The following is a 16,158-nucleotide window of genomic DNA, read 5'->3' as shown; positions in this document are numbered from 1 at the left end:
ACTGGATACAAGGTTGGCTTGAGGGTAGGAGATAGAGGGTGGTGGTGGTGGTTTGTTTTTCAGACTGTAGACCAGTGTTCTGCAAAGATCGGTGCTGGGTCCACTGCTGGTCATTTATGACCAGTTTGGATGAAGATTTAGGAGGCATGGTTAGTAGATTTGCAGATGACTATACCAATTTTGGTGTCAGTTAAGGTTATCAGAAGAGTATAAAGGGATCTTGAACAATTGGGTCAATATGCTAAGTGGCTAATGGAATTTGATTTGGATAAATAAGAGGTGTTGCATTTGGTAGATGTACAGGAATTTACAGTTAGTGGTGGGGCACTGGATAGTGTTGTTGATCAGAGACCTGGGAGTTTTAGTGCATAGTTCTTTGAAAGTTGTCATGGGTAAAGAGGGTGGTTAAGTTGGCATTTAATAGGCTTGCAGTCATTTCTCACCATTGAGTATAGGAGTTCGGATGTCACAAATTTGTACAAAACATTGTTGAGGCCTCTTCTGGAATTATGAGAACCCTGCTCTAAGAAGCTTATTAAATTGGACAGGGTTAAGAAAGGATTTTAACCAGGATGTTGCCAGGACTGGAGGATGTGTTCAGAGAGGCTTGAAGTTCTTTCACAAGACCATAGGAGTTTAATAGGTGATGTTATAGATGTTTGTCTTACCCTTCATGATCTTACAAAGGTCCTTTCCCTAGGTTTGGGGGCACAGGGGGGTTCAAAACTAGGGGGCATAATTTTAAGGCTCAGGAGAAAGGTTTAAAAGGTACCCAAGGGGCAACTTTTTCCACAGGATGGTTCATATGTAGAATGCACTGCCAAAGTGAAAGATGCAGGTGCAGTTGCCACATTTGAAGTAATTCAACAGATACACAATTGGGGTGAGTTTTAGAGGGATATGGACTAAATGATGGCAAATGGGACTAATTTGTGTGGCATAGATAAGTTAAAAGGATCTGTTTCTGTTCTGAGGGACTATTACTGTAGGTTCTCTCAATAATGATTGAAAGTGTGAACTAACATCAGCTGGATTCCACACATTGTAGGATTGGACATCTCAGGAACAGGAACATACTAATATTTACAGTGCTCCACTGTAAGATACAGTTGATGCTAAATTGGAGAATTTAACATAATTTGATCTGCGACAGACATTCTAACTCCAGAAATCGGAGATGGTTCTCAAATGGTAAAATGTGACCATATTGGAGGTGACGCTTTGCTGTCCACCCCACAACCAAATAAAGCACCATTTTCTCACATTAACTTGCATAGCTTTCTTCAAAAACTTAAAACTGAGAACACAGGATCACAATAGTGAAATGCCTCATTTTATTTACAAGTCAAGAATCAAGACAGGTAAAATTAATTATCATAAACGTGACCTTGAATAAATAGATCCATTACAAATATTTCGCAAATAGCAGCCTGATACACTGAGGGATAAACATTTTGATTCTTATCCAGTGATTATTTCTGAATGGAATGATATGCTCTTCACTCAGCTCCAGCCTTTTGGTTCTTCCTCGAAACTGATGCCCCAAAGCATCCCGTCCAGGAGTGAAATCAGTGCCTTAGTCTCAGCCAACAATAAATGTAACTGTACCATGCATTATGCTTTGGATTCTGTAAGAGTATAATTTATAGCAGCCTTCATACCCAACTGATGCTTTTTACTCTACTCTTTACTCACTCGGGAAGGTGACAACACAAAATTACTTCCTATATCTGACGTTGCTGACATGAGCATTTGGAGAAACATTGTTTTACTACAATGCAATTTCTCATTCTTGAGGCAGTCATGTGAATGGACTGGAGAAGTTGTGACTAATAGAGAAGTTGTGGGTGTTAAGATGGTGACTGTGCTCCAATAGAGGAAAAAAAGACAAAGTCCCAATGGTAAGGGGTGAATAACCGAAGAACAGAGTTTTATGGCAATCGCTCAAGGAATTAAGTGACACATTTTGAAAGTGATTAGATTAGATTGCCTAGTGTGGAAACAGGTCCTTTGACCCAACAAGTCCACACCAACCCTCCAAAGAGTCACCCATTTAGATCCACTTCCCTTTGACTAATGCACCCAACAATATTGTCAAGTTAGCGTGGCCAATTCACCCAGCCTGCACGTGTTTGGATTGTGGGAGGTAAGTGGAACACCCGGAGGAAACCCCATGCAGACATGGGGGGGGGGGGGGGGGGGGGGAAGAGAGTGTGCAAACTCCAGTTGCCCAAGGCTGGAATCGAACCCAGGTCCCTGGCGCTGGGAGGCAACAGTGCTCACCACTGAGCCACCCCTTTTTCCCAAAAGAACACTAGTTAAGATTGGCCATTTACATCTGGGAAACAGATTTAATAGCCTTCAAAGAAAACTATAATGAAATTGAAAGAAAATTTAAGGATATGGGGAAAATGCAGACAAAAGGGCCATCTGAATAGTTCTATGGAAAGTTTGTTGACCGCTGCTACATACCTTGAATTTAATTAGTTTGTTCTAAACTAGAATTAGCCGGTAAATATTGCTGAAACAATTCACTAATGGAAAATGAGAGTTAAACTGGTATTAGAACATAGAAACATATACCTACTCCCAAAAATAAGCACAAAGCTTTGAGTAAGTCAACAGGGCAAATGGAATAGGAATAAAGTTCAACAAATCGTATCAAAGGGAATCAGGAGAGGAATATACTGTAAGAAATGAGAAAGGTATTGATGGGGAGAAAATATGCAGGAATAATTCTGGCCTTGCCAGTAATTTGTATATCCTGTGATCAAATTTAAAAAAAAGTAAAGAATGACCGCTTTGCTCCAATGTCAGTAAATGGAAATATACCCATATCACTCACTTCATTTATTCACCGAACCAAGTTAGTCCATCAAACTGAGTCAAACCATAAATTTACCCCTGCAGTGAATGGCAGAGCAGGCTCAGTGGGTTGAATGACCAACTTCTGCTCTCACATCTTAGTTCATTAGATCATAAGAATGTAAGTCCAGTTATTTTACCAATGCCAACATGTTCTGCAAGAGTTACCATTAGCTTTTAGTTCAAGCGTTCACCTCCCCTTTACCCTCCCAAGCACAAATAGACATCCTTCATTTGTTAGCCCAGACAAATGTCAGTGGAGTACTTGGTCTGAACTTCTCTTAACTAGCATTTCCTGCAGAACAGGCCTCCAGACAGCAGTCTATTTCCACTGTTTGTATACACTAAGGAAAAAATTGAACCTACCCTGATAAATATCCACAGAACACAGGCCTTTCAACAAAGATCACCCTAGCTTGTACAGCCTGTTAGCACAATGACTTGACATATGAACTACCGGCAGTCTAAAGAATGTTCATTAATCTCAACACTTGATTAGAATAGTGAATTATAGGTCAGTCTGTGACACAAACAGTCAAAACATGGATAAATGTTAAATGGTCAGGAAGCAATACTGTGATTGTAAACACATAGTATTATTTTTAAAAGAAAAAAAACGAACATCTTAAAATCAAGTAAAAGGTTTGAGTGTTATTCCCATCTGGAGTTACGCAAATATTCTTTTCTGTTCAAAGTAGGCTTCCAGTCTGTAAAGGGCATAATCCTGGAAACACACAAAGAGATTTCATTTCAACACCTCACATTACACAGTGTACAAACACAATGACAGCAAGTGGTGAACTGTACTTAGTTGGTCCACTATACATTGGCATGTTTGTAATACTAAACCATATTGTGGGGGAGTAACTGCTCTTCATTTTGGAAAAAAATGAACCCCAGTATTGCACTAAAACATTACAGCCTTCATTCTCAGTCTATTCAAAGATAGGTATCTCAGCTGGATTACAAATTGGCTTCAGTCATCCATTAGACGGTGAACATTCAGATAGAGTAGATGAAACTACCAGGACTTCCTCCTTAGGATCCAGTGAGCCCTGCTGGAAATGATTCATCGCATGCACACAGTAAAGGAGGATGAACAATATTCACTTGGTATCAAAGACCGGTGCACCCTCACCAGGACAGCAGGATACTGGGGAAATAGTTCCAGATTTGTTTAAAATTCGAAATTCAAGACTCGTAATTACTTGACTGCACTCTTCTCAAAGGAATTAACAGTAAGGGTAGATCTGAGGTGGAGTTTGACTGTGGAGACACTGTAGGGGGAATGGACTATGTTCTTGGACTATTAATCTTGTGGGACAGTAACAGCTAGAAAATTAGGACAAAAAGCTTCAACCCATCTCCCGGACTCCACTGCCATCTTAGGGCCAAGCGAAACATGCATTTGTCAGTGAACATCGAAAGCAAACTTGAAGCATTGTTTCGTAGCAGATATGGCAACAGCACACGCAGTCTAACTGACTCAGCAAAGTCCTCTTCACTATCATGAGGACTTGTGCCAAACGTGGGAGGGCTGTTGCACAGAGTAGTGAGCCAACAATGACAACCATTCTTACAATCAGTTGCCAGACAATTCTGTAGACGGTCCATCATAGGAAATTTCTCATCACACTGGCAAATCAGACTTACCAAAAAAAGTGGTACAATATTAAACAGTCAGGAAGGAACTAGCATACCTCGAGACAAGTTGTTCCAGTACAGCTACTGCATAGGCATCTACCAGAAAAGTAGAAATTACCCAGACTCACTATCCATAAGTAGGCAAATCCATTCTAACCAATCATTTCATCACTATGCTCAATCAGCAAAGTGCTGGAAAGTGTTGTCAACAGTGCTGTCAAACAGCACACAATGTTAAACTCAGCTTCTTCTAGGACAACTCCAGGGTCAGCTCCCAATCTCATTCCAACCTGGGTGCAAACAGTCAGAGTTGAAATCCAGAGATGAGTCAAGACAATAAGCCCTTAACAACAAGGCAACATTTGCGAATGAGGAATCAAGGCACATTTGCAAAATTTAAGGCAATAGAGATTGAGCAAAAATTGACCAGTGGCATATCCAGCAAAAGAATGTTAGTTGTGGCTATTTGTCACCTCAGCACAATTATCAATTTCTTCAATCACCTTCCCATCAGTAAAAAGCAAGATATTCATAGATGACTGCACAATCTTCAGTACTACCTGCAGCTCCTCAGAAACTGAAGCAGTGTATGCCATACAGAACAAAACTTTACATTTTAACTGAGGAGTTTATTCCACTTAAATGACAAAATTAACTACCTATTGGCACTGAATGTCATTACCAGCAAATTCCCCATCTTCAGACATTTAATGTACAAGCCACAAATCCTGTGGCAAAAAAAGTTGATCAGAGGATGGGTATCGTGCAGAGTAACTCAATTCCTAACTCACTAAAGCATCACCATGTCCACAAGGCAGAAGTGGAGAGTATGATTAAATTTGCAACTTGTTCGAAGGTGTGCAGTTTCAAACAAACTTGACATCAGATAGGACTTCACTGACATCTGTATTCTTCAACAGTATACAGTGGCTTCTGTGCACACTATACAAAACACACAGCAGCAATTCATGAAGGCTTCTTTTACAGCACTATTTCAACCCATAACTTCTACAATCTAAAAGAATAAAGCCTGAGGTATACAGGAATACCGTCTTGCTAATTTATTCAAATCGACACATCGTTGTTTCATGTGCACTGGATCCAAACCCTGGAACTCCTTTCTGAGCAACATTTTGGGCATACCACAGATTGTAGCAGGTCAAGAATTCTCATCAGCATCTTGTCACAGGCAATAGGGATGGGAAATCAGCAGTTTAATAGTAAAGTCTACACCCCATCAACAAACTTAAAACACACAAATTTGGTACAACAGCAAATTCAGGAGAATGATAAAAACTGAAGGAGAGGCAACTCACCAGATAACCAAATTCAATAGTGGAAATCTTCGCCTGTAAAATAGCCCAGAGTGCCCATAGGTAATGAGAGGCAAGGGCATACCTTTAAAAGCAAAATCTGAGTTAGTCTATTTGAGCAAAACAAGAACGAGTGAAGAAACAAGTGGTGGGATAGGACTGAATAGAATGAGCCCAGAAATACGATAAGCAACGTGAATGTGGAAAGAGATTGGAGAAGTAATGAGAATGATAAGAAAAAACAGGAAACAAAAACTATTCCTCATTTCAGTTCAGTGAAATTAAAGTAGGAATTTTCTGCAGGCAATACTTGGCCCAGGGGTATCTCTGACTCGTGTGTGCACATTGTTACACCTGACTGGAGTACTCAACTAGAAATCAAGCCCCATCATTCCTAGAGTTGGACAAAAGCTTAAAGACTTTTAGCAAGTATACAAGAGTTCTCCAATATGCCCCCAACTTTCAGACAAAGCTTGACAAAACCTGGATCGGGAGTTTCTGGATGTAACAAGAATGACTATTTATTACACACACCTTTTGGTTCCACTTCATCTGCAAACTAATCTATTACTACTGCAACAAGCAGATGTTCAAACAGTACTCAAGTGTCAGCTAGCTTGTTTTTAAGTGCAAACTTTCAACTATCCTTCATTTTTAAATAATTTCTTTACCCAATTCAGTCCATAATCAAAAATTTCCAAAAATGAAAATATGGTCTTTACATTATCTTTTTGCCCCTCTACTTCACTTTCATTCTCTAAGACATACCCCTATACTTATTGCTTTGACCAAGCTATCAGTCAGTTAACTTTGTCTTGTGGCTGTCATCTAATTCTTATAGTGTTCCTGTGAAATGCCCTGGGACATTTTATGACATTCATTGCACTACACAAAAATTGCTGCGGTTGTGAAATGTCACCAGAAAGCCGAGGACAGGAGAAGGAACATTTCAGTGTAGGCACTTGAATCACCACACCTTGATACTGTGGCAGTGAAATTAGTTTTCAATTGTTTGCTAAATTGCTTGAGCAGAAAAGGTAGGTCATTGGCCTTTTCCTACATCATACACTTATGGTTTGGACAGCACTTTAAGTATCAAAAGAATTTGAGTAAACTCACTATTTTATACTCAATGTGAGTTAGTCCAAACACAGCATGTCTCAATTACCCTTGTATGTAATCCTTCCACCACCCCAAATAGCAGTATATCTATGACTCAATGCAGGGCCACAAATGCCATTTTGCAACCAGTTAGTCATGGTTTTGCGCCACGGAATTGAATCCGACCAGTAAACTGCCACCCAGGCTCACAAAAATCTTTACAGACAACATCTTTAACTTCCAAGAGCAAGTTACCATTTGTACCTACCCAGTGGTAAATGTCCAGTGTCCAACCTTCAGGTTTCTAGCAGTTAAACTTTGCTTACTGTCTCTATATTCTTTTATTCCCAACTCATGTTACTAGCCAACCACTCAAACCAAAATCAACATATACCTGTTAATCTCAATGATCATCTCCTCTTCAATCTTTGTTTGGTCGTCGTGAATAGAGTCTCCCTTATTGCCAGTATATTCAGATAGGTAGTGGCGGATAAAGTGAAGCTGTGGAGAAAACAGTAAGTACAGTGAAAGCTTTATAGAATCTTTTACAAAATCTCTTGAAAGAAAAGCATTTCTCCTAGTATCTGAGCCACTGATCCCCAAACAATTACTTTATTTAAAAAAAAACAATCCAGTTATCAATCACATTTAACACTGTTTATTTTGTAAGGCACAAGACACCTTAGGGTTACGAAAAGATCCATATAAATGCAAGATATTTCTTTGAGCTGGAAGATCAAAGAGTGAAGAGTAACAAAGAGGAATCACATTGATCTGACTGCACCATAATATTTTCCCAAATGAACAGGTCATTTACAGTAAGAGTCCACAGAGTGAATCACACTCCATCCGTTCAGTTCAACCAGAGTAATGGGTCCTTGGCAGAGCACAAAAAGAACTAACAAGATTGACAAGATTTGAAATGGCAACCGTGTCAACCACAAATTAAAGCAAAATTGGCAAGTTAGTCAAAAACTGACACTGACAGGAAACTAAGGTTAATTGTCAACAGTGGCTCTATGATTGAAAAGCTGTTTACATTAAAGTTATTCAAATGTCTTGGTTTTTGCAGCAAATCAATTTAGACTTAAAATGTAGGGTTTGCACTAAAAAAAACAGACTGCAGAAAGCTATCAATAGTGTGTTTTGGTTCAAGGAAATAGCAAATGTCAATTGCATTTAAAATACAGTGTAAAGACATTCAGAGAATTGATGTGTATGGTGGGCCAGCAAACCAAGCAAGGGAATACAAAATTAAAGGCAGGACACTGACATGTAGCACTGGGAGTCTTTATTCACAGATGCCTGAAGATAACAGGACAAGTGGATAAGGAGCTTAAGCTATATTAGTTTCATTATTAGCTGAGGCGTTGAACAAGTGCAGACAGATGACAATGCTAGAAATCTTTAGCACAATAGCTAGGCCAGAGCTAGCGTACTGCAAACAGTTGCCCTCACCATATTAACAAAACAACATAATTGCATGGTTCTACACTAAAAGAACTTTAGCCAAACAAAAAACAAAGCAAAGATAGACTAGGGTTGGGTTGGTTTCTTTAGAACTGGAGTGGCTGCTGGAGACTTGGCAAGATTTGTAAAATGCTAAGGAGGCTAGGTAGATTAGATAGGAACAACCACTTTCCCAAATCAGGGAGATCACTAACTAGAGGCACAATTGTTAAAAACAAAATTCGTAGAAATCTTAGAGGGGGATAAACAAGAAACTGGGAAGATGGCAGAGGCAGAAAAGCTAATTGCATTTAAAAAGCACTTGGATATGCTTGTGATGCTCGAGATGACAAAGGAGAGCTGGAAGGCTCACATCACCTAAAAGAGACAATTGTCAATTGACATCCTTCTACAAGAAATTTGCATGATACTCAGATTCAAGGATCCAACTGTCTTCAGCATTTTATCAGAAAGCAATGATCTTTCTTAGATTATGGAACAGTTCCAATACTCAAATATACCACATCTGAGTCCTCTATGTAATGTTCAGGATTGAGATGACAGGATACTCCTGGCACACACACGGGCACAGGTCCTCATTTCAACTACATTCTACAAACTCTAGTTCTCTACCTGTTGCTGTCGATTGGGGTATTTCTCCATACTGGCTTTGAAGAATGGCCACTGATCATAAGTATAGTCGTACATCCACTCACAAAAGTGGTTTCCAATATCGAAACCCCTGCAAACAAGCATAAGATTTAGTAAAACCAGCTGCCCACTCATCCAAGGCACCAACTATAACTCCAAAAGACAGACTTCACACCTCCTCACCCCTTCCCCTCCTTCCCAGATCCAACCCTTCCATGACATCCTAGCCAACATCAACTGTTAAAAGGTGATTTTGGGTGTGATCATAAGGGTAGCATTGGTTGTGTAACCCTCTTTGATACCAGGAGTAGTCCGCTCATATCCTCTGGGAGACTGGCTCGACATAACATGTCAAAGTGTAGTGGAGATTGCAAGTACTCATTTTTGCAGTATTTTAAGCTTACACTTAATCCTCAGATCTGTAGGGTCTCTGGACTTGCCCAAGCAGAAAAAGTGCACTATAAACTCTGCATTAACAAGTAACAACTCAAACAGCTCGCACTGAAATTTGACATGGTGTCAGATCCTAACAAGGTCCAGACATCTAACTTCAAAAGCAGCATAACCCCAGGGACAGTCATTACCTGTAGTTATAACTGCTGTACTCAAAATCAATCAGCATCAGTTGCTCAGTGGATGAGGGGTCTCTGTCTGCCAAAAGTAGAATGTTGCCTGAAAAAGAGGAGCTCATCAACACCAGAGGAAGGAAAGATTCAAACCAACAGAATGAAGACCTCATGCTCGAAATATCAACTCTCCCGCACCTCATACTGCCTGACCGGCTGTGCTTTTCCAGCATCTGCAGTCCTCACTTTCTCCAAGGGAGGAAGGGGGTGAGTGCTGAAACAGGGGCCAGGAGAGAACAGCTGCAAATCCTCAAAGGCAGGAAACGGCAGCAGAGCCAGTAAGTGGACCAGCATGTGAATATCTCTGCATTTGTCAAATATTGCATGTCACTCCAATGGAGAATGGCAGCTACATAGAGATCAATGGGAGCTCTGTTGAATGCGAAATTGATGATGCAGCAGAGACATTGCAACTCCGTGTCTAGAGAACAATTGAAATATTTCAGGTAATTCACTAGCATCACTGATCTCAATTACCCCAAAGCTGAATGACAAGGTTATGATACTAGCAGACTGCTTTCTTGCCATTTCCTGTCAACGAGCTCTTCCAGAAGGTCAGAGGTTCCAGTCAATATGAAACAGCCTCTGCACATCTGCTGGGAAGACCCAAGTGGTTGATCATGCTGCTCATGGCTCAATCTTTTTAACTGGCATTTAAGTTACCTCAACTGTCATCCCACCACCTTTGGAGGGATGCGTCAAAGTGCACTCAGCATTTGATATTTAAACATTTTTGAATTTTCTGCACTAGCTACAGGAATGTGCAACAATGACAGGTGATAGAACTGCTAAAAGAGAATGAAATGACACACATGCATCTGTCGCAGAGTAAACTTTTGCAAAACCCAACTTTAAATAAAACTGCTAATCACTTCCTTTCTTCCTCTGCATTTGAATACAGCATTAAAAGATGCAATGCAATTCACAAAACAAAGACGTAGGACAAGAGACAGACCATCCTCAGGATTTCTCAACCTAACAGCCTGTGAAGAAATCCAGATGGTGAAACTGCAACCTGCATTCCAACTTTGTTGCCTGATAATGTAGGATTATAGTTAGCTTTGATGTAGTTGGGGCTCAGGAAATATTTGAACCTCCACACATTCATATATTTATTGTATATTGAATCACTGTTAGGCATTTGACATGGTTCCTCATGAGACTGGTTAGCAAGGTTAGATCACAGAATACAGGGAAAACTCACCATCTGGATACAGAACTGGCTTGAAGGTAGAAGATAGGGGTACAGTGGAGGGTTGCTTTTCAGACTGGAAGCCTGTGACCTGCAGAGTACTATAAGAATCAGTGCTGGGACCACTGCTTTTTGTCACATGTATGATATGGATGTGAACAGAAGAGACAGGATCAGTACGTTTGCAGATAATACCAAAAATGGAGACATAGTGGACAGTGAAGCAGGTTACCTCAAAGTACAATGGGATCTTGATCATAATGGGCAAATGGGCAGATGGAGTTTAATTTAGATACATGAGGTGCTGCATTTTGGAAAGGCAAATCAGGGCAGGACTTAATGGGGAGATCCTGGGGAGTGCTGCTGAACAAAGATCTTGGAGTGCAGGTTCATAGTTCCTGGAAAGTGCAGTCCCAGGTAGACAGGTCATGAAGTAGCCATTTGTTTTGCTTGCTTTTAATGGTCAGAGTAGAGGAGTTTGTAAATCATGCTGCAGTTGTACAGGACACTGGTTAGGCCAATTTTGGAATACAGCATACAATTCTGGTCTCCCTCCTAAAAGAAAGATGTCATGAAACTTTAAAGAGTTCAGAAAAACTTTAGGGATGCTGCCAGAATTGGCGGGCTAGAGCTATGGTAAGAGGCCAAATAGGCAGGGAGTATTATACCAGGAGTATTGAAGGCTGTGGGATGACATTAGAGGTCTGTAAAATAATGGTGTGAACAGGATGAATAGACAAGGTATTTTCCCTAAGGGTAGGGGCATCCAAAATTGGAGGGCATGGTGTAAGGTATGGGGAAAGATTTAAAATGGACTTAAGAGGCAGGTTTTTCCATGAACCACCCTCTGAGTATATGGAATAAGCTGCCAGATAAAGTGGTAGAGGCTGGTATAATACCTGAAAGACATCTGGATGGGTATATGAATACAAGGGTTGAGAGAGATAGGAGCCAAATACTGGTAAATGGGACTACATTTATTCAGGACATTTGGTCGACATGGATGATCTGGACCGAAGGGTATATTTCCATGCTCTAGGACTACTAACTGTGCAACATTAATTTTTGTTTATTTAAAACTTGGCCTTTATTCTTGTACATCCCTGCAAACTCATGTTTTGATTACTTTTAAAGTTATTTCAGTTCATACCCAGATCATAAGAAATTTGGCATCTGTTGTAGGATCATAAACTAATTTCTTTGGCTTGTATTCTCATCTAAAATCTCAAGGCCATGTCCGAACTCTCAGACCTTTGATCAACAGTAGCCACCTTCTTCTACTACATTGGCGTTGAGTAACTTCCCTCATTAATACAGACAGCTTGTGGATGCCTCACAGCCCTCCAGACAGTGGCCAGAGAAATCTGCTCCTTGTCTCTACTGGTTAAAACTTAGGCCTTGGGCTTGTTTCCTACACAGTTCTTTCTTACCTTCCTGGACATCATTGTGACAAAAAACTACAGGTGACCAAGTGGCTTCTAGCAGTGACCTGAAAAAAAAGAGAAAACACCAAACTGGTAATGAATGCAGATCCACTGGGTTTAAAAGTGCATAACAGTAAAAGAAGAAATAGAGGTATTTCACAATTAAAAGACTGTACTTTCTTCCTTTTCCAACACAAACTAAAGCTCTGTCAACTAACTGGGAACTACCAAGCTGTTACAGTAGTTGTGGGTATGTTTGTGGAGCTGGAAGGTTGATGCGCAGACATTTCGTCCCCTGTCTAGATGACATCTTTAGTGCTATGGAATCTCCTTTAAAGCCTCACAGGAAGCTCCAAAGCACTGAAGATGTCACCTAGACAGGGACAAACGTCTAAACATCAACCGCCCAGCTCTGTGAACATACCCACAACTATATAGCAACTGGTATCTGAGCTACAAATGTTTGCACAAACCTTGAACTTTCAAGACGTACTTGTACATTACACTAATATTGAACATGTAAAAGATACATATCAAATATCATCTAAAGTATTACATCGTTCTGGACATGACACGATGGGATGGATGCGAATGAATCGGAACGTGCACTCAGCTACTTACAAGACTGGTTCTAGCTATGAGAAACTTGGAGTATAAGAATAGATTGAAGTTGGGAGCTCTCAGAAAAAGGTAAGGAGATCTGAATAGGTTTTAAAAATGAGTGGGCTCTATAGAATACTGATTCAGAGATGCCAGCATTGGACTGGGGAGTACAATTTTAAAAAGCAGCACTCCGAAAGCTAGTGCTTCCAAATAAACCTCTATAGAGTAGATAGGGAGAAACTGTTCCATTTATGAAAGGAACACGAAGAAAGAATGGACGCAATGCGATTTTGAAAAGCAGTGAGGCTGATACACAAACTTTTTTTCTCCACTCAGCAAGTAGCTTGGCCTGGAATGCACCACCTGAAAATGGTCGGGGCAGGTTCAATTGTGGACATTGGGCCATTACTTGGGATAAAGATACTGTGTATGGGAATGGGGATAAGGCAGGAGACTGGCACTACTTAATGCTCATTTCAGAAGCCAGTGCAAACAGGAGTCTGATAGCCTCCTTCTACACTAAGACTTGTGATTTGGCAACTGTCCAGTGGCAAGTGGTGACTCACTAACGATTATTTTCTTACCTTAAGTTTGCTAACTCCGCTGGCAGGTTGAAACTTTTCAGCTTGTTGAACTTTTTCACATGCGTCTCTCTGGTGAAAGTCAACCCCATTATCTGTTTGAGATACCTTCAGCATGGAGGCAAGATATCCTTCATTAAAAACACATCTAAATCAGATATTAAGAGCAATGGAGCACTCTTGATTGGATGCTGGTGTTGTGTGCGGCATCAGTTAGCCATTACTTAATCAGCAGAAGTAATATTTGAAAAGCTTTAATTTTAAACAAGAAAAAATGTTCACAGGACTAATAGTGCTTAAAGATAGAAATACAGCTGCTCGGAATGAAGAAAAGGTTAAAAAACAAACAGCAATTAGCCATGGCGAGTTGGGTATTCAGCTAGAATATTCAGACTACAGGCTAGGATGGGCAGTCTCCCACTTGGGTAACAATTTCATGGTAGCACACAGGACTATCTGAAGTGGAGGGAAGTCAAAGTCAGGATATCAAATTGCACACTGCGGGTGTGACTCAGGTCAAAACACAGTTGTCACACCAAGGACGATTAGTGAGAGGACAGGATAGGGAAACGCAATCTAGTCACAATTCAGCTCTGCATTTCAGAACCATTAAGCAGCGATTATGTGGCAAATTTTGATTGGATGGCTCGTGTCTTTTTGAAAATATGCCCAATGTCCATCATGTTCGACAAATAAAAAAAACTCACTTCCAGAAAGAGTTGCCACAATCAAAGCAGCAAATTTATAGCAACTAACAGACTATTTGGGGAGTCCCATTTAAGTTAACCAGACACATTCGGAAAGGATCTGCAACTATTTCGACAATGCCATTTGAATGTTGTGATCTCTCATTTTCAAAATCAGCTGATTGCACCTCATTGCAGAAAGGACCAGGTACTGAGTAAACTAAGATAGTGCTGGGTTAGATGGTCATGAGAAGGAAAGTTACAAAAGAAAACTCAAAGGAATAGCTTTGGTAGGGGAGGGGACCAATCACTTGCTATTTCGACTTGCAAGTGACAGGCAGAAAGTTTGAATTTGTACTAGAAGAGAAAAGGAGGAATATTTCACATGAACTTGAAATTATGGGATCAATTCTCTGAAAGGTATTACATAAACTTGAGAGAAAATCTTAAGGATGGGGTAACTGTTGTAAAATGAGCATCAAGAACAGTCCTAATGTGGAATCAGTACCAGCCCTGACTGGCTGTATGGCCTCCCCTTCTACTCTTAAAGACAGGATTAATCAGGTTAGACAATCCCAGCGGGCCACTGCAACAAAAACTCGGTCAATGGAAGTTTACAGAACTAGAATGTAAAACTTATCAAAAACAAATCAAAATATTGTTACCCTGGTGTTGATGCACCCTGGCCCATCGAAGTAGCCATCAGATCTTGGCCTCCCCTTCTATGCTGTGATTTTGTTCACGATTTGCATGGCTCTTAATGAAGAGAAAAACAACTTGTCCCACAATGACCACTGTCAAGAATCACTGCCCTTCAGACAAGCAGAGTTCTGCTGTCTGCAATGAAGACAAATAGCCACAGTTCAACATTTGCTACAAATCAGTAGCGCTTGATCCAAATTTCAGTGTAGATAACAGCTGTGGCAGTGTTCGCAGAATTCTTGCCTCAAGTGGAATTGTGGCACAAGACCCCTCCAGTACAGCAGAGAATCTGGGTTGTCCTTGCAGTGCAATACCGCACAGACACTTGCGTGATGGATCCCTTTGATCAAAGACTGACCAGTACGTGGGGAGATGGGCAGTAGTGAGTTAGGAAGAAACAAAAAGAACGTCACAGGAATACAACTATACTTTTGGAGTAGAATCACAAAGACATACACCTGCAAGAGGGGTGGGGTGCCATGAAGGGTGGAGATGGAGTGCAAGCAAACATCACCTCAGTCCTTCATTTTGAAGATCAACTAAAATGGCTGTTGGAAGTCTCTAAACCAGAGATGAGTACAGCGGAGTGTTGGGTAGGGAAGAGATGAAAGTGAGATTTCCATCAGACAAGATAGTAAGTAGATCTACATTCAGAACAGCTCATGAACACATTTAAACACAGTCACCCTGGATTAATCCACCCAGATAGTGTGGACACTGTTTGGATACGCTAAATGCATAGCTTAACCTCTTGGTGAAAGAAAAATCAGATTAACTTGGGCAGTTCAATAGCCCAAACTAAAATCTGTTCTAGCCCCGTCTCAGATTCTCTCTACTGTACCTGTCCATCGTTTCAAACAGCCACTTTGGTTCTTTGTTGAACGGCATGACCATTCCATGGAATCGAGACATCTTCACAGCAATCTCTGCGGAAAAATCCGGAAATGCCAACTCTTCAGTCAGCAGCCGACGGCTCTGGTCACAGACATTTGGAGGAAGATGCTAGTTAAATATTTGCAGCCTTTTAACATGTCCCTAATGGAGCTCTCCTCCACATTTCTATACTTGGACATTCCCTGGGATGGAGTATATATTTTGGCTGGGATTGGGTGCAAGAGGGATAGGAAAGCAAATTTGACTTCAGTTTGTTAGACAGCCATAGAATCAGAGCTGTACAACATGGAAATGGATGCTTTGGTCTGACTCATCCAGTGTAAGATCAGTTAGCTAGGTGAATTCATCAAGTATCACATCAGTCTGGTCACATAACTGCATTGCAATCAAAAAAACAAAATTAGTTTTTACATCAGGGCTAAGGTAG

The 16,158-nt window shown here is 40.6% G+C and overlaps 1 protein-coding gene across 1 annotated transcript in view; it reads right to left on the bottom strand.

The window, feature by feature from the left end:
• Positions 1 to 1,311: 1,311 nt before the first annotated feature.
• chkb (choline kinase beta) overlaps positions 1,312 to 16,158 on the bottom strand; it is a 28,339-nt gene continuing 13,492 nt past the window's right edge. Inside the window, exons 4-11 of the mRNA XM_043713909.2 lie at positions 15,679 to 15,812; positions 13,453 to 13,557; positions 12,272 to 12,330; positions 9,608 to 9,695; positions 9,006 to 9,114; positions 7,318 to 7,424; positions 5,826 to 5,907; positions 1,312 to 3,589 (exon numbers count right to left, since the gene is read on the bottom strand). Of these exons, the coding sequence (XP_043569844.1) occupies positions 3,533 to 3,589; positions 5,826 to 5,907; positions 7,318 to 7,424; positions 9,006 to 9,114; positions 9,608 to 9,695; positions 12,272 to 12,330; positions 13,453 to 13,557; positions 15,679 to 15,812 (741 nt within the window). The 3' untranslated portion in view covers positions 1,312 to 3,532. The remainder of the gene's footprint in view (positions 3,590 to 5,825; positions 5,908 to 7,317; positions 7,425 to 9,005; positions 9,115 to 9,607; positions 9,696 to 12,271; positions 12,331 to 13,452; positions 13,558 to 15,678; positions 15,813 to 16,158) is intronic.

The sequence above is a fragment of the Chiloscyllium plagiosum genome, unplaced genomic scaffold, assembly GCF_037043375.1.
Source record: "Chiloscyllium plagiosum isolate Xiang-an unplaced genomic scaffold, Cpla_swu_hap1 HiC_scaffold_23, whole genome shotgun sequence".
Classification (NCBI taxonomy): domain Eukaryota; kingdom Metazoa; phylum Chordata; class Chondrichthyes; order Orectolobiformes; family Hemiscylliidae; genus Chiloscyllium; species Chiloscyllium plagiosum.
This window is presented reverse-complemented; position numbering and strand designations above follow the sequence as displayed.